Below are 15,466 nucleotides of genomic sequence, written 5' to 3'. Positions count from 1 at the left end.
GTAATGCAAGCCAGGTCACACTTACTGTCCTCCACCATATCGTGGAGGATGTGGGTCTTGTTATTAATAGACCTGGCATTGCACAGGAGCAGCGACAGGGTTTGTGGCACGGTTGGAGTGACCCTCAGGTCGTTCAGGTTGGGAAGGGGACAGGAAGGCGAGATAGATATGATGCATCGATCACGCCGTCCCCTGGAACGCAAGTCCCTTCTCCCACCACCATACCTCCCCCTGCCCCACACAACCTCAATTGGAGCTCCACCAATATTAAATTGTCCGTTTCATAAGTGTTCTCTATCTCTTATTGTTTCTGTTTCTTGCCCCTATCTAAATATATCTAACTATCTATTTTATTTTATGTCATATGAAGAGAAGGAATTTTGGAGTTGGCACGAAGGGCAAACCCATATGTTGTGGACTATGCCTTGAGTCTCACAACAAATATGGCTCTATTGTAATCAAATCTATTCTCAAGCTTACATAGAAATTAACTGAAAAATCCCAACTGCAGATTTCATATCATTGTGACTGCAGATGAAGTGTTGAAATTATAGACATCTAAAAAGGTGGCTCTAGCTACAATAAATAAGGTGGAGAGCTTCCATGCAGCAGACATCATCACAACAGATCCCCACTGGGTATTAACAAATACTACAAAACATTATCTTATACAAACCAATTAAACCAACTTCCAACATTTTTCTGTTTTGTATCAATTAGCAATGAAGCCCAAGCATTTTATTTTACAAGGGCAGTCAGCAACAACCCACCTGTAGAGCAGCCTCTTCCAGTATCTCAAGATCTTCTTCAAATTCATTACCTGTTTAGAAAGAATAAAATGTATCATGAAATCGAATACAGTCGTCCCTTATGATTTGTGGGGGATCCATTCCAGAACCCACACCGCAAATCCGGAAAAATGCAGATATTCAAGTCTCTATTGGTTACAATGGTGGCACACTCCCATGCACACCATTTTGTCTTTCCCCACTTGCCATCAGTGAAATAGCAACACCGTGGACTCCAAGTCCATGAATGGGGAGGGAGGAGTGTGTAAGTGAAAGCTTAAAAAACATTTTAAATTCCCATGTAATGGACAGTTGACTTTTGTCTTAATCTCACTCCACTTTCTTACTCTTAGGAAAGAGAATCTTTCGAAGCTCTTTCAAATTGTTGGTCTGAGAGGCTGGCTCTTCTAATGATAAACTCACTTGAGAAATGGCTAAGAAATGCATAAATTCACACAAACAAATCCCAAAGGGGGGAAAAATTAAACAAATATGAGTACTAAAAAATTATGAGCCAATCATTCTTTCTAGTTCTGGTAGACCAGAACACAAAAAGGGATGAAGACCATTTAATTAAAATGTTTAACAGGGTATTAGCTTCAGGAAAATACTGTGAGCTTGTAATATGTTGTAATTTTTTAAAACCTGCTATAGAGCAGTTGTTGACAACCTTCTCCAAGAGTTCTGGTTGGCTCTCCCACATCACACACCAGCCCTGTGCACCACATAGCTCATTTCTACTGCAACTTGGGAGACAACTCAAAAGCAGTTTGTGATATGGCATCAGGGGATGTTACTTAGCGGAAATAAGCTAAGCAGGCTACAGAAGCCAAAGCATGCCTAAAAATCTCACAGCTTTAAGACAGTAATCTTTGATGTCACACCCTCACCTCTTTTTCAACCTGAAAACACATACATTACAATTCTGTGCTCAATGCTTTTTGAGAGATGCATACCAATGGGAAGTGCCAGATCCTTTTTCATCAAAGCAGCTGCACATGCTCCTCCTAGATTGGCCAGTTCTTTTTCAAGCTGAATGATACCCTAAAAATAAATAAGAAAAAAAAACTTAAATGGCTTTGGGTGTTAGCAAATTCCCACCTTCCACTTCATGAAACTAGTCAAATAAAATTTATAGGCTGCTATAAACCTCACATCTCTAAAAGGCAAATATTTTGTACAACAGCATAATTCACCATCCCCTCCTTTTGGGAGCATAAAGTCAAGCCATGGCTAGACCCATGGGGGATGTAAACCACAGCTTTGGAGAAAAAGTATGCCTGGTCATCTAGGTGCTGAGAGATCATTGGTCAGGGCACACTAGGTTTCTGTTGAACATGCTGTTGAACATCTAGATAAAACAACTGAGTGAGATTATCAAAAGAGAGAGTGATTTTGAAGATTTCTGGGCTATCTTTTATTTTTTTAAACTGATTTAGATTTATTTAAGGCAGAGGACATAATCAGAGGTAGCTGTGTTGGCCATGTAGCAAAGTACAATAACATCCAAAATCCACAAAACAGTGATACCTTTATTGGAACAACCAAAATGCACAAAATACATATTGCAAAAGCTTACAACAGCGGAATACACTCCCTTGGAGAGTGGTGGAGTCTCCTTCCTTGGAGGTTTTTAAACAGAGACTGGATGGCCATCTGTCAGCAATGCTTTGATCGTGTGTTCTTGCATGGCAGGGGGTTGGACTGTTTGGCCCTTGTGGTCGCTTCCAACTCTATGATTCTATAGTATTTTGTGTATTTTGGTTGGACCCATAAAGGTATCACTATTTTGTGGATTTTGGATGCTATTGCACTTTAAGACAGAGGAATTACTGAATTGCTGTGAAGATCAGTAATGTTCTCAACTAAGTAATATAAATTAAAACCTAGCAGCTCAATCCTTTTTCACTTCCCACTACTCTTTCATAAAGTTACATTACTGGTATTCAACTGGTATGTCATAAATGACATGGATAAATGGACATATGCTAATAAAATTTTAAAAAATATTCTCATTTTCCAGTTTATGTGGACAAGGGGTGTGAAACTACAGAGCTTCAAGGGTAATGAAAAGTATACAAAAATGATATACAGTTGGCCCTCAATGGATTCTTTATCCATGGATTCAACCATCCACTGTTTGAAAATATTCAAAAAAATATAAATTCCAAAAAGCAACCCTTGATTTTGCCATTTTATATAAGAGACACCATTTTACCATGCCATCGTATTTAGCGGCATTTTGATAACCACAGGGGTCCAAGGAAAACAAACACTAGTGGAAACTAAGGGTTCACTGTACAAAGAAAATGCAGATCTGGTTCGAGGGATATAAACATTTGCCCTCATTATTAAGTCTTTAAATTCTTCTAGTGGGCTCTGATTTATAGACCTGAAAAAAATTCTAAACAAAAAGCAGTATTATTACAGAAGAATTTCAAGTATGAAATTTTACAAGTACAATTAAGTTAACATGCATGTAATCTGCATGCAGAAAAATTATTATCATTTTAAAAAATGTTGCAGTAATTAAACTCATCTTCACCTCATCAGAGCCTGGACTAAATTCATAGCCAATTGCAAAACACTTGAAACCATAAAAAGTAGCCTTTTCATCTTTCACATAGTCTGACGCCGTTTCCAATGAGAAAAGTGCTTCATTGCCTACAATGAAAGAAAGGATCGGTGAAGTAACAAAAACTGGCAACAGGTCATGCTATAAGTAGGTTCAAAATACACTTGGCATTTGTATGATCATTTGTAAAGCCATTTACACAAATTACATACAGAACTTGTTATACATTATGTTATTTTCCAATTAATTATTGGCATGGCTATGTACAGTGCACACCACAGAAAAAAGTATTAATGTTTGAGTGTTTCAAACCAAGTACATCTGCACTGAGTAGTAATTTCATAGCACAACTGTCTTCTGTCAATGAACAAGTTTTAATAGATACTCAACTGATCCTGTCTTTGCAATAAAAAGGAACTGGTACTTCCAAAGATTTCTGTTTCAAATAATTATACACTTAGATTTGTGCATTTTGAAACATAAAACAGAACAAAACTCAATCCCACTTCACTTATTAAAATCTCACATTCATAAAGTTGACATTTCTACCTGGCTGAAGTCAGATAATTTATTTTCTAAAACTACACATCCGTCTTGATCAGCTATCATTAAAAAAATACCTGGTAACACTAAGACCATAGTAGGCCACCCAGATGAGCCTGAAAATTTCTTCAGTTCTATCCAAGAATTGAGATTTTCATGAACAGAAGATTGTTTTGGTCCAAATGCTGAAATCTGGATGATTCGAGCAGGAATGAGCAAGCGAAGTACATCTTCTGATTGAGCAGTTCCACAATGAGCATCAAACTCTACTGTCATCCATCTAACACATTCTGGAAAAGTCACCTAAATGAAAGTAGGAAATATATATTCATTTTCTGCTAACAGTTTTTAATTGTTTTTTATTCCCAATTGAATTATATTCAGTACCAAGATGAAACTGATTTAATCAGCTCTAACAAGTACCCATTACACTAACCTCAACTATTTTGAAGAAAGACACATATTTCTCTTAATAAGGTATATAAAACCCAATGCAGATGGATACTGACTAAACCCAAATTAAGCTAATATTGCTCTTCTGTGATGTTCTGGGTTATTTGATGGTCTTTTGTTTTGTCCATTTGTAGATTAAGAAATATGAAACATATCTGTTCTTACTTTGCCTACTTGTTTCAGATGTTCCACAACCTACACTAGTCAAATCAGGCCTGCACAACATATGGCCCACATATGCAATTGTAAGTTATATCCCTCCTCTCCCTCCTGCTCTTCCCTGGTGGCAGCGGGAGTTTGTGGGCTCTCCTCAGGTACAGCTGTGAGATAGTTTGCCAGACTGTGTTATGGGCACCACCGGCTCTGTCACCTCTCTTTGCTGCCACAGCTGCCGTGCTCCCTACCCATGTTGATGGCTGTATCCTGGTGTGTAGAGTTGTGAGGTGTGATTAAGCCCTGTTAGTGTGTTACTGTTGTTGTTTTTGTTGTTGTTGTTGTTGTGTGCCTTCAAGTTGTTTCTGACTTATGGCAACCCTAAGGGAAATCTGTCACAGGGTTTTCTTGGCAAGATTTTTTCAGAAAAAATCATTCGCTTCCGAGCTCAATATAAGGTGTTGGTGATTACCTATAAAGCCCTAAATGGCTTGGGCCCAGGATACCTAAAGGACCGCCTCTCCCCGTACATTCCGCCTCGCACCCTCAGAACATCTGGGCAGCAGTTACTGAAGGTGCCTGGGGCTAGGTTAGCCTCCACCACACGGAGGACATTCTCCACAGCTGCCCCAGCCCTTTGGAACACGCTGCCCACTGAGCTCCGCTCGTCCACCACCCTGGCCCAATTCAGGAAGGACTTGAAAACCTTCCTGTTTCAACAGGCATTCCCCGAATAAAATCCTGCGGGCCTCCCTCCTCTTCCGTGGCCAAGAGGTTGGGCTATGGGGTTTTTTGTCTGTTTTGGTTTAATGTTTTTGTATTTTAATCTTGTTGTATCTGTGGATTGCTGTTTTTAACCTTGATGTAAGCCGCCCTGATCCATAGGCAGGCGGGATATAAATAAAAAACTATTCATATTATTATTATTATTATTATTATTATTATTTCCAGTCTGTTGGCCTGTGTGTTGTTTTCCATATTTGTTGGCACATTTTAGTGAACACTAGAGTTGGTTCTGTCTCTTTATTGTTGCAGTTCAGTGGGTTAGAATATGTTCCAATTCAGCTGTTTCTCTTTCCAATTGCCCCTTGAATTTTTAATTTTTAATTTTTGTTCCAGAACAGTTGCTTGAAGACCAGCAATTATGCACAGGAAGATGAAAATTGTCTGTCACTGTAATCCTTCTGAGGTCCCCTCTTTCTGCTCTTGCTGAGCAGAATGGGACCTCCAGGAAGAAGCTAACAAACTAACTGCCACCACCGATTGATTTGAATTCTCCTTCTATATGCTGCTGGAATTCCACTTGCACTTTCCATCTCTGATGCTGCAGAGACATTCTTGCCCCCTCTGTCAAACTTGGTGAGGGGAATGAAACTGAGCAAAAGCATGTGAAAGACAGAAGTACTTTTAAAGGAAAAGATTTTATTCTAAGTAAGAAATCGCCATTGCAAACGAGTATCTGTTTACATGAAGGAGCATCATTTTTTGTAGGTACACTTAAGAGTTACAGACAGATTAGGTCAATCCAGCCAAGCCAGGAAAAATAATAAAAGCTCCCTGGCACATCTAAGTTAATAAATGTCTCCTAATATACTACTAGATCAGATGGAATTTGTAGTCCTTGATATTCATGGGGAAGTTGGGAGTCTGAACTCTTTTGTCCAGCCTCGATCAGTTTCTCCAGTGGGCAAACACTTCTTGCTCCAGGCATCCCTTTATAAGATTATTTTTAGGGTTTGCTGCATGGTCCTGTCTCAGGCTTTTTATAACCTCTGCAGAGAAGGATCTTGAAGATTTGCACTTCTGTCCACTTGTCCATCTCATTGGGCCATTGCTTTCTCGTCACCTTAGTGATACTGAACCTCATTAATTTGCCCATTTAACCCTTTGCTACCTGGGAAGAAGGCTCTTTGTCTCTTCAATAATAGGAGAGTCCTTTATCGCACACTTCTTCTAGTGTATCACCATTTCTAATATCAAATCTGTGTCTATTCATCCTTTTGATAGGAATGACACTCGAGAACTAAGGATGAACATACATTTCTACCTCACCTTTCAGAAACGGTTGCCATTTTAAGTTTGGTCTTTTCCATTAATCCCTTGTCAAAAACAAGTCCACAGCAACATTTACAAGTTGCTTGCAGTCAATAATCTGATTGTTAGCTCTCCCTAAAAGAACACAGAAGGGGACCTTCATGGCTATGGTATCCCAATTACAGAAAGTCCTCCTTTTGGATGTCTGACTCATGTCAATGTTGGTTTCTTTCTGGTGCCAAGTCAAAACATGGCTTTAAAAAAGTCTTTGGGAACTAATTTATTTCATGGTGTACATGTTCATGCTTTTGAATTGCTGCAGCTTTTAGAGTGGTATTAATTGTTGCTTTGTATAATATGTTTTTATTTTGTTTAAATTATTCATTATTTTAATCTGGGAGTGGTTTAAATTATTTACTTGTATGTCACTGTGGGATCCCATGATAAAGGGCAGAATATATGTGTTTTAATAAATAAAAACAAAATAAAAATTAGCCCTGACCCCATCACAAAATAAGGTGGCAGGAGGTGTGGCTTTCAAAAGAACAGGTTTACAACACAGAAGAAATAACATACCTTGCCTGTGTAACTCATAAATAGGGACGCTAGTTGCTCCGCAATGCATAGGTGCCCTGCGACAGTCTCATTTTGGTAGTCAAACCGACTCCCAATGACAACAGAGCACAGCACATTAGAAACAGCATTTATGATGCATTTTTGTGGGTCAAAAGTATTCCCTGCAAGGAAAGGAGATCACAGTAATCTGAGCTGGACAGAATGGATTCCATCTTCCTCAGGTCCCCTGTCAAAATTAAGGAAATTCTTTAAAGTAGCTGCCATTGCACGTTTTTACCATCTGTCTCAAAAACATAATGTAAACTTCTTAAACAGTAACCTATTACAATCAAAGGCCTAAACTCGGTTCTTCATCCTGATTCACATGGAGTTGTTCAATCAATGGGATTTACCAAATGTTTAATCTCAATGCAATAATTGGTTGAATAGGTCTACTCTAGTTAGGACTAATCAACCAGATGCCAACCATGGTCTCCTTCTGTTTTAGGTTGCTGATTCTTTGGCTATTATTATTATTATTATTATTTTTATTATTATTATGCTTTATTTATAGCACTGTAAATTTACACAGCACTATACATACAATTAAAGTAGTTAAAATAAACCTGCCTTCGGCATCCAAAAATAATTAAATATAATACATATCAGTACATGTTAATATTCAATAAAATAAGGCAGACAATAAATTAAAATAACATCAGATAACAATCATGCAACACAATCATGCAACAATTCCAATAAGATAGGATTGTGATCAGACATCAAGTTAAATTTGACTTCAACTGAGTCTTCAACTCAGTTTTGAAGCTGGTTAAAAAGGTGATGATCTGTACTTGTGGGGGAAGGAGGTTCCAGGAGTGAGGGGCAGCAAGTGAAGAGGGATGGATCCAGGATGGGGCAATGTAAATTCTAGGTTAGTACAACAGACCTTGATTACCAGAATGGAGGACATGAGTGGGAAGGTAAAGAGAAAGACGCTCTGATAAATAAGGAGGGGCCAGCCCATGCACAGCTTTAAAAGTCAACAACAGAAGTTTGTAACTAATACAAAAAAGGAAGGGGAGCCAATGGAAGGATGGCAATAAAAGAGAGATGTGATCGAAGTGGTGAGCAGACATGAGCAGACGTGCAGCTGAATGCTAGACAGAAATTAAATGACGGAGGTGAGAAAGAGGAAGTCCTATCAGAAGGAGGTTACAAAAATCCAGTCGTGAGACCACTAGGGCATGGACCACAATCTTGGCAGTAGGAGCCGAAAGGAACGGTTGGATTTTAGCAATATTATGTAGGATTACAGCCTTAAAGGCTTCTCAAATAATATCTTCCCTCACATCCTGCATTGCATTATCTCAAAAGAAATTCTCTATTTGTTTTTCTGCCTCCTTTACAATTTGGGGATCTTCTAACAATAATTCATTTAATCTCCAATTCAAATCTTTTCTATTTAAGGAAAATTCCAATAAGATAGGATTGTGATCAGACATCAAGTTAAATTTGACTTCAACTGAGGGCACCTTCATTAATAATGTAACATATCTATACGTGCCCGAGATTTATTAACCTTTGAAAAGAAAGTATACTCTTTGGTCTGATTGTATTTTGCTCTCCAAGCATCAACCAGAGAAAAGTAATCCATCATTTCAAAAAAAGGCCTTGGTTCCCCCTCCCAGGTTCTCCTGGGGTCAGAAGATGTCTCAGTGGGCTGCCATAGCCAACCGGAAGTCAAAAGTTTGAAGTTTAAGAGCGAAACTGAATAGAAGAAAATAGAGTTGAAAGTGAGATTGAGTGAAAGTGGAGATTGCTAGTGGGACAGGATTGAGATTGTGTTAATCAACTTGAATTGGATTAAATTGGACATGAGGAAGGGAGAACAAAGAAGAAGAGAATTTATCCTCCCCCCCCCTCTTTTTTTTTTTTTTCTTTAGAATGCCAGTGGGCAATAAACATTTGCTACAGAGGGGGTTGTTGTTGCTTCTGAGTAAAAATAAAAAAGAGAGAGAACTTTGGACATTGAACTGTGGACAATAGAAAGAGAGACTGGACACAAGACTTTGGACTAGATAGGTAGACTCAATTATTACAAATTATATAATTATATAAAATGAATACCAGGAAGAAAAAAGGAGAGAGAGAGAAGGAAGAAATAAAATTTAAAATTTAAAAAGAGAGATATAGACTTACAGACTTATATACAATATAACAATATAGCAACATCTCAACAAATAAACCAACATACAAATTGAGGAAATAAAGAAGGAAAAAGGAAAGAAAGAAAAAGAAGGTTTAGAGAGAGCTGGAAAGATTTTGAATTATGCCACCCCTCATAGTGGAATAACAAAATAATAGAAGATAAAAGACAATAGAAGATATATATTATTAGTTGAGTATTTAAAATTTTGAAAGTGATTTTTCTATAAGCTTATGGTAAATTAAATGGTATACAATGCACCCTTACTTTAAATGAATAGGGCTCATGCACTGAGTGGTGTGGTGGCACGGCGGCACACACGCGCCATGGTTGCACACCCCATTCTTGCCTATGGGACCCGCCATCTCTTCTCCCTGCGCGGCTTTCAGCATATGCTGAAAGCCGCATAAAGCACACCCACATATGACGTGGGCACACTGTATTTAATGATAGACCCTTTTCTACTGCTTTCCTAAGTATAGTTTGCAATTCTGTATAATTTTTATAACCTTTCATACTAGCTTGTAATTAAACCTATATCATTAAATCTGCTTTAATTCATATTATATTTTATATTATCATGAATAAGAATTTATAGACCAATAGATTAGGATAAGCAAACAATTAGCAATTGTGTAAAAGTAATTTGGTTAGTATATATAATTGAATAAGAGAAAAAAATTGTTATAAATTATTGTTATAAATTTGATAGATATAAGTGATATATAGGTTTTTTATTTCCTGGAGATACTCTGGATTTCATATTCCATAATTCCTTACCATTGACCATGCTGGCTAAGAATGATGAAAAGTGAGGTTCAAAGTTTTCTGTATGGGGGGCCGTGATATATTCTTCCACTTAATGGCTGCACTAAAATTCAAGATTCCATGTTCTTTCCGAGAGGCAGCAATCCATTCACTACTAGGGAGTACCTCTCCCCTGCACCCTTCAAACGATTAACACAACTACAATTCTTAACTTGAAGTATTCCGTCCAGCCCGTCTTCCAAATATTAAGATACGGGTTGTTCTTTTTTTAAAAAAATCATGAGTACATAGGCACCATTTTCCAATGTCAACTTTAGGCAATGTTTTGGTGCCAACTCCAATACATGGGTTTTGAAAGAAACAGCATTACAGCTCTACCATTCACTCACAGATCTTCAACTTACACATCCACCCTATTTGATTAGATAGCAGGAGCTGATTTAATTTGCATTAATCCAATGCAAAGCCTGGCTGTTCCCATATAACTCTACTTACTTTCTAAGATCTGATGGAAGGGACAGTTCTGGGGCCCTTTGCCACTACACAATTGCAGCACTTTTATTGTTATGGCTGCATCCTGTCAAACATTGGAATTTGTAGTTAGATGAGGCACTAGCTGAGAATTCTAAAGAACCCCTGTAAACTGAAAGATGCCATGAAACATATGATGGTGATTGGAGTGCACCAAGGAACACCAGAAGAAAATCAGCATGTGCTTTAGGAATAGCAGTAGCAAGTACATTCCTATACCATTTATCAGTACACTTAAGCACTTCCTAAATGGTTTACAATGTATAAGCCAATTGCCCCAATAAGCTGGGTGCTCAATTTTAATGACTTTGGGAAGATGCCAGGATGAGTTGATCTTGGAGCCCTTTCTGGGATTGAACTCACACCCTTGTGGCTGTAAATGGCTGCAGTACCAGCATCTAACCACTGCGCCAGCAGGGATCCTTGCACCACCAGAATATCACAAAAAACTATGAATGACTCTTAAAGTCATGAGAGTGCCAACAAATCTGATAGTCCTGACAAGAAATGTGTACTTAGGACAAGAAACTACTGTTAGAGCAGAAAATGGGGAAATAGAACGGTTCCCAATTGGCAAAGGATCAAGTAAGGATGTGTTCTGTTACCCTGTTTGTTGAACCTGTACACAGAGAATTTATACGAAGAGGAGGCTTAGACTCAGAAGAAGGAGGAATGAAGATAGAAGGAAAAAACATCAACAACTAAGATATGTGGATGACACTATACTACTAGCAGAAAACATCAAAGACATGGAACTATTACTAAGGAAGGTAAAAGAAGAAAGTACAAAAACAGGCTTTTATTTTTATTTTTAGACCATTTTCCCTGTTCTGGGGGGGGTTGCTTTTTGTTTCTTTGGAATAGCAATAGCACATAAACTGGAGAGGCAAGAACCTTGTATGGCTGCTGTTATATGTTTCACCAAGCAAAGTGCTTCCTCCTGCACCCTCTCAGACATTGTTTTCTTCCCCATTCCAAAGTCCCTCAGGGTGGAAAGTGTGAACCGGCGCAAGTCCCTCCATTTTGCATCCTTTTGGATGGCAAACCCTAAAACCAAAGAGATTAAAAGGTCATTTTATCAGTTCTCAACAGTCAGCAACCAGCAGGAAGTTTCTATGTTAGCAATGGATAGCCATAATCGGTACAATGTTCTTTCTTTTCCTTTTTCTTTTTTGGTGAACAAGTTACTTTGTAAGCACTAGAAATGTAATTTTGTACTATGTTTCTTCTCAGAGAAAGCAATCACTAATTTTAACAATTTTCTTTCCACTGTAAGAACCTCATTAAGAACCACACTGTTTTTTAAGCCTATTCACAATCTGAGACTTATTTTGTGCAAAATTCACACATGGTTGTTTCACACAGAAAACAGAATTTTTTATGCAGAAATATTATTTCCAGTGCAGCAAATGCTGTCTTCAGTGCAAAACACAATTAGATTTTACACTGAAATAGCCGCCAATTGCAAAGATTGTCATCATTCCAGGATTCATCGAATCAGGATTTCTCAACACTTAAAAAATTATCATTAATTTTACATTTCTGTGAATATTTTCAATTAAACTTTCTATCCTGAGTGTATATAGGGGAAACTCCCAGGATAAAAGAAGTGGCTTTCTTTGTAAAATTATGGCGCATTACAGACCGCCGGATTGCGGTGGTCTGGCTCCGCCTCCACTTTCAGCATCCGGGAGCCACAGCGGCCAAACCGCGCGGCTCCCGGACGCTCCGAGGAAGGAGCGCAGAAATCGTACTCCTTCCTGGGCCCTGGAAGAGGCCGCGAGGTGCTAGTCGCGCACTCGCAGCGTCACTTCCGGGGCGCAACATGTGGATGCACAGGGTCCGCTACGTCAATATGGCGGCGGCCATGTGGAACGGCCGCCGCCATTTGTCACGGACTCTGTCCGTGATAGGGTTAGGGGCATCTGGAAGAGACGCCCCTTTTTCAAACTGGGACGTCCTCAGGACGTCCCTAATGGCGGTCTGTAACCTGCCTAAGTCTCACATGTAGTTTTGTACATATCCACCCACACATGCAGCCAACATTAAAAAATTTGTTATTTGCTTGTAAGTATGTTTCTTTCTTTTGTATATAAAAAGCATGCACATTGTTTATGGAGTAAATAGCAACTAGAGTGATGATGACTGGGTAGCCTCATTGATGCAAAAGGGGGCATTTGATTCCCCTACTGCCACTGCCACCATTACAACAGAAAACACCAATGTTGCCTTCCCTTGAAATGCAGATTGCAGCAACAGATTACCATCCTCAATGCACACCCCATGACCCCAAAACTGCTCAGACCTCCCTAGAACTACTAGTTATATAACAAACCTCCAAGCCCAAGATTTACCAACATAAACCAGGGGCAAAACGCATATGTAGAATCCAAGAACAGGGTAACTCTGACTACATAGTAAGTCTAGGGATTTGTTCTCAGTGCCACAACAGAATTGAGATTTTATAAAATTCACCTATAGTCACAAAAATTGCTTCCATTTTAGCAACTGAATATATTTTTAAAAAAACTATTAAATGTTCTTGAAATTTGCTGATCTCCAGAAAATCATGCAAAGGTCAACTGATAAGACCCAATCTATTTCTCACCCATGCCTTACACACTACAACAAAAACAGGAATAAATGAAGGAAAGCTATATAGCCCACCTTGACCCTTCATCACCCGGTTTGAGAGGGGGATGTGAGGACGACCACCAAACTCTTCAGCATGATCCACCAAAGCATCCTTTACTACCTCATATCCACAGAGCACCACTGCAGGTTTTGGGCCCATCCAAATAGTGAAGATAGGACCATATTTCTGAACAAGCTGGAGACAAAATCAAAAATAGGTCTTGTTAATAAGGCAGTGAACTCTCCTTTGGTGTAGTTATTTGAAGGATGGCGGCAATATTTCTTAGACTAGGACAGTTCCCATCAAACAACCAAATTACCATGCACCTTTCATCATGTCAAATCCAGAAAGCACAAATGTAGGATTTGGTTCTAGTCCCTAAATGAACAGAGGACCATGCCCCTTAATAAACTGTGACTAAAAATCTGTCAATTAGACAATGAAACTCTCAATGAAACGGTGAGTGCCCGTTTCTCCCTCTGTGTCCTGGTCATGTGTATTTGAGGAACGCAGATCTCAGGTCCGCAAAAATGGAGGGGTGGCTGTAGTTGATGTGATAATCTTGCATCTGAGTACAGGGACATAACCACTGATTTTTCAAAACAAACAAACAAACCATTCCCCATCAGTCACAGAATGTCCAGAAGGGGGAGCACTGGCTCTATGGGAAGACCAGGAAGTGCTGAACAGCCAGGTATAGCATAATGTAAGCTGCCTTAATTGTCATTAAGAGAGGTGGGATATAAATAAAGTTTTCTTATTTATTTATTATTTATTATATTCTGTATGTGGACCTATCTACCTAAGGAGAGACTTTGAGGATAAAACAGCAAAGTGAATTATCAGAGCCCAATGGTTCAAGCTGTGGGGCCATCTCGCATATGGGATTCATACCCATTATTAGATATTGAAGCTAATTTGAATAATCAAAATATTGAAATACCGAGGCTTGGTGTCTCCAAAATCCTATCCAATGTATGCTGCTCCTGCTGCTGTCTACCTAACCATTTCTGAAGTTATATTGTAATTTTTGTATTCAATAAGCTACTGGAAAACAATTTGGAAGATAAATTATTTGCATAAAGTAGATACAAGTGATGTAAAAAATACTCACACTATTTCATCCTCAATGAGACAGAGTGTCTCAACACACTGCAAATACCTAATGGTATAAATTATCAGCCTTCACAAAAAATTCCATGTTTTGGGACATGCATATGTTCATTAATATTTTCTTTGCACAAAAGACATTGGCCTAAATCTTGTTACTGGTCCCAACTAGAGCAGAACCACTGAATCAGCTGTTGAGTGGTAAATCAACTCTTGATTTATACCCCATGGATTCAGTGGGTCTGCTCTTTTTGGGAGCAGCAATTACATTTACAGTACAGTACTAGCTTTGGTATGGAAAACTTTTTATACAGAAAAAGAAAAGAGATTTTGTTGAGAAAACAATTATTTTTGAACAAACCAAAATATTGTTCCCAAATTGTAACACAAAATACAGTGGATCCTTGTTATCCCCTGGGGTTTGGGTCCAGGAATCCCCATGGATAAAAAAAATAATCCATGGATGCTCATGTCCCATTAAATACATTGACAGAGTAAAATGGTGCCCCTCATATAAAATAGAAAATCAAAGGTTGCTATTTGGAATGTATACTTTTTTTTTTTGGAATATTTGCAAACCACAAATGCTTGAATCTGTAGATTAAAATCCATGGCTAAAGAGAGCTGACTGTAATCACCAAAAATGTACAAAACCTTTTATGGTTTTGCTCAGTAGGGAGAAATCTTTTGAAGTTCTTCATTTTCGTGTGCAATAAGAAAATAAGAAAAGATTTACATCACTCTCAGATAAAATGCAACAATACAAAGAGTAAAATAAAGCAGTAAAAAAAGCAACTAAAGTTAACTCTCTGGATCAATTTAAAAAGGGGCTTAAAACATACCTGTTCCAGCAGGCATACCCCTAATACCCCAAAGTACTCCCACCTTCCCCTCTCTGTTGCACTATTGTGCTAGCTGGAGATGTTAGTGTATTGTAGCAGTTGTTGATGTTTTTATTGACTAATGTTCTATTGTATGTTTTTATGGACTGTATATTGTCAAAACTTTTATATGCTGTTACCTGCCTTGATCACTGGAAAGGAGGGCTACAAATATTATTATTATTATTATTATTATTATTATTATTATTATTATTATTATTATTATTATTA

General features: G+C 38.3%; 1 protein-coding gene across 2 annotated transcripts in view; it reads right to left on the bottom strand.

The window, feature by feature from the left end:
• The window catches only part of LOC121921666 (cytochrome P450 2C4-like), a 43,297-nt gene that overhangs the window by 18,745 nt on the left and 9,086 nt on the right, over positions 1–15,466 (bottom strand). The window contains exons 3-5 of one of the 2 annotated variants that reach the window (XM_042450052.1): positions 13,277–13,439; positions 11,504–11,656; positions 7,123–7,283 (exon numbers count right to left, since the gene is read on the bottom strand). In XM_042450052.1, coding sequence (XP_042305986.1) covers positions 7,123–7,283; positions 11,504–11,656; positions 13,277–13,439 — 477 coding nt within the window. The remainder of the gene's footprint in view (positions 1–7,122; positions 7,284–11,503; positions 11,657–13,276; positions 13,440–15,466) is intronic. The other variant, XM_042450053.1, reaches the window with a different exon arrangement.

The sequence above is a fragment of the Sceloporus undulatus genome, chromosome 2 (genome assembly GCF_019175285.1).
Source record: "Sceloporus undulatus isolate JIND9_A2432 ecotype Alabama chromosome 2, SceUnd_v1.1, whole genome shotgun sequence".
Taxonomy (NCBI): Eukaryota; Metazoa; Chordata; class Lepidosauria; order Squamata; family Phrynosomatidae; genus Sceloporus; species Sceloporus undulatus.
Note: the sequence above shows the minus strand (reverse complement) of the source record. Positions and strands in the feature narration are given on the sequence as shown.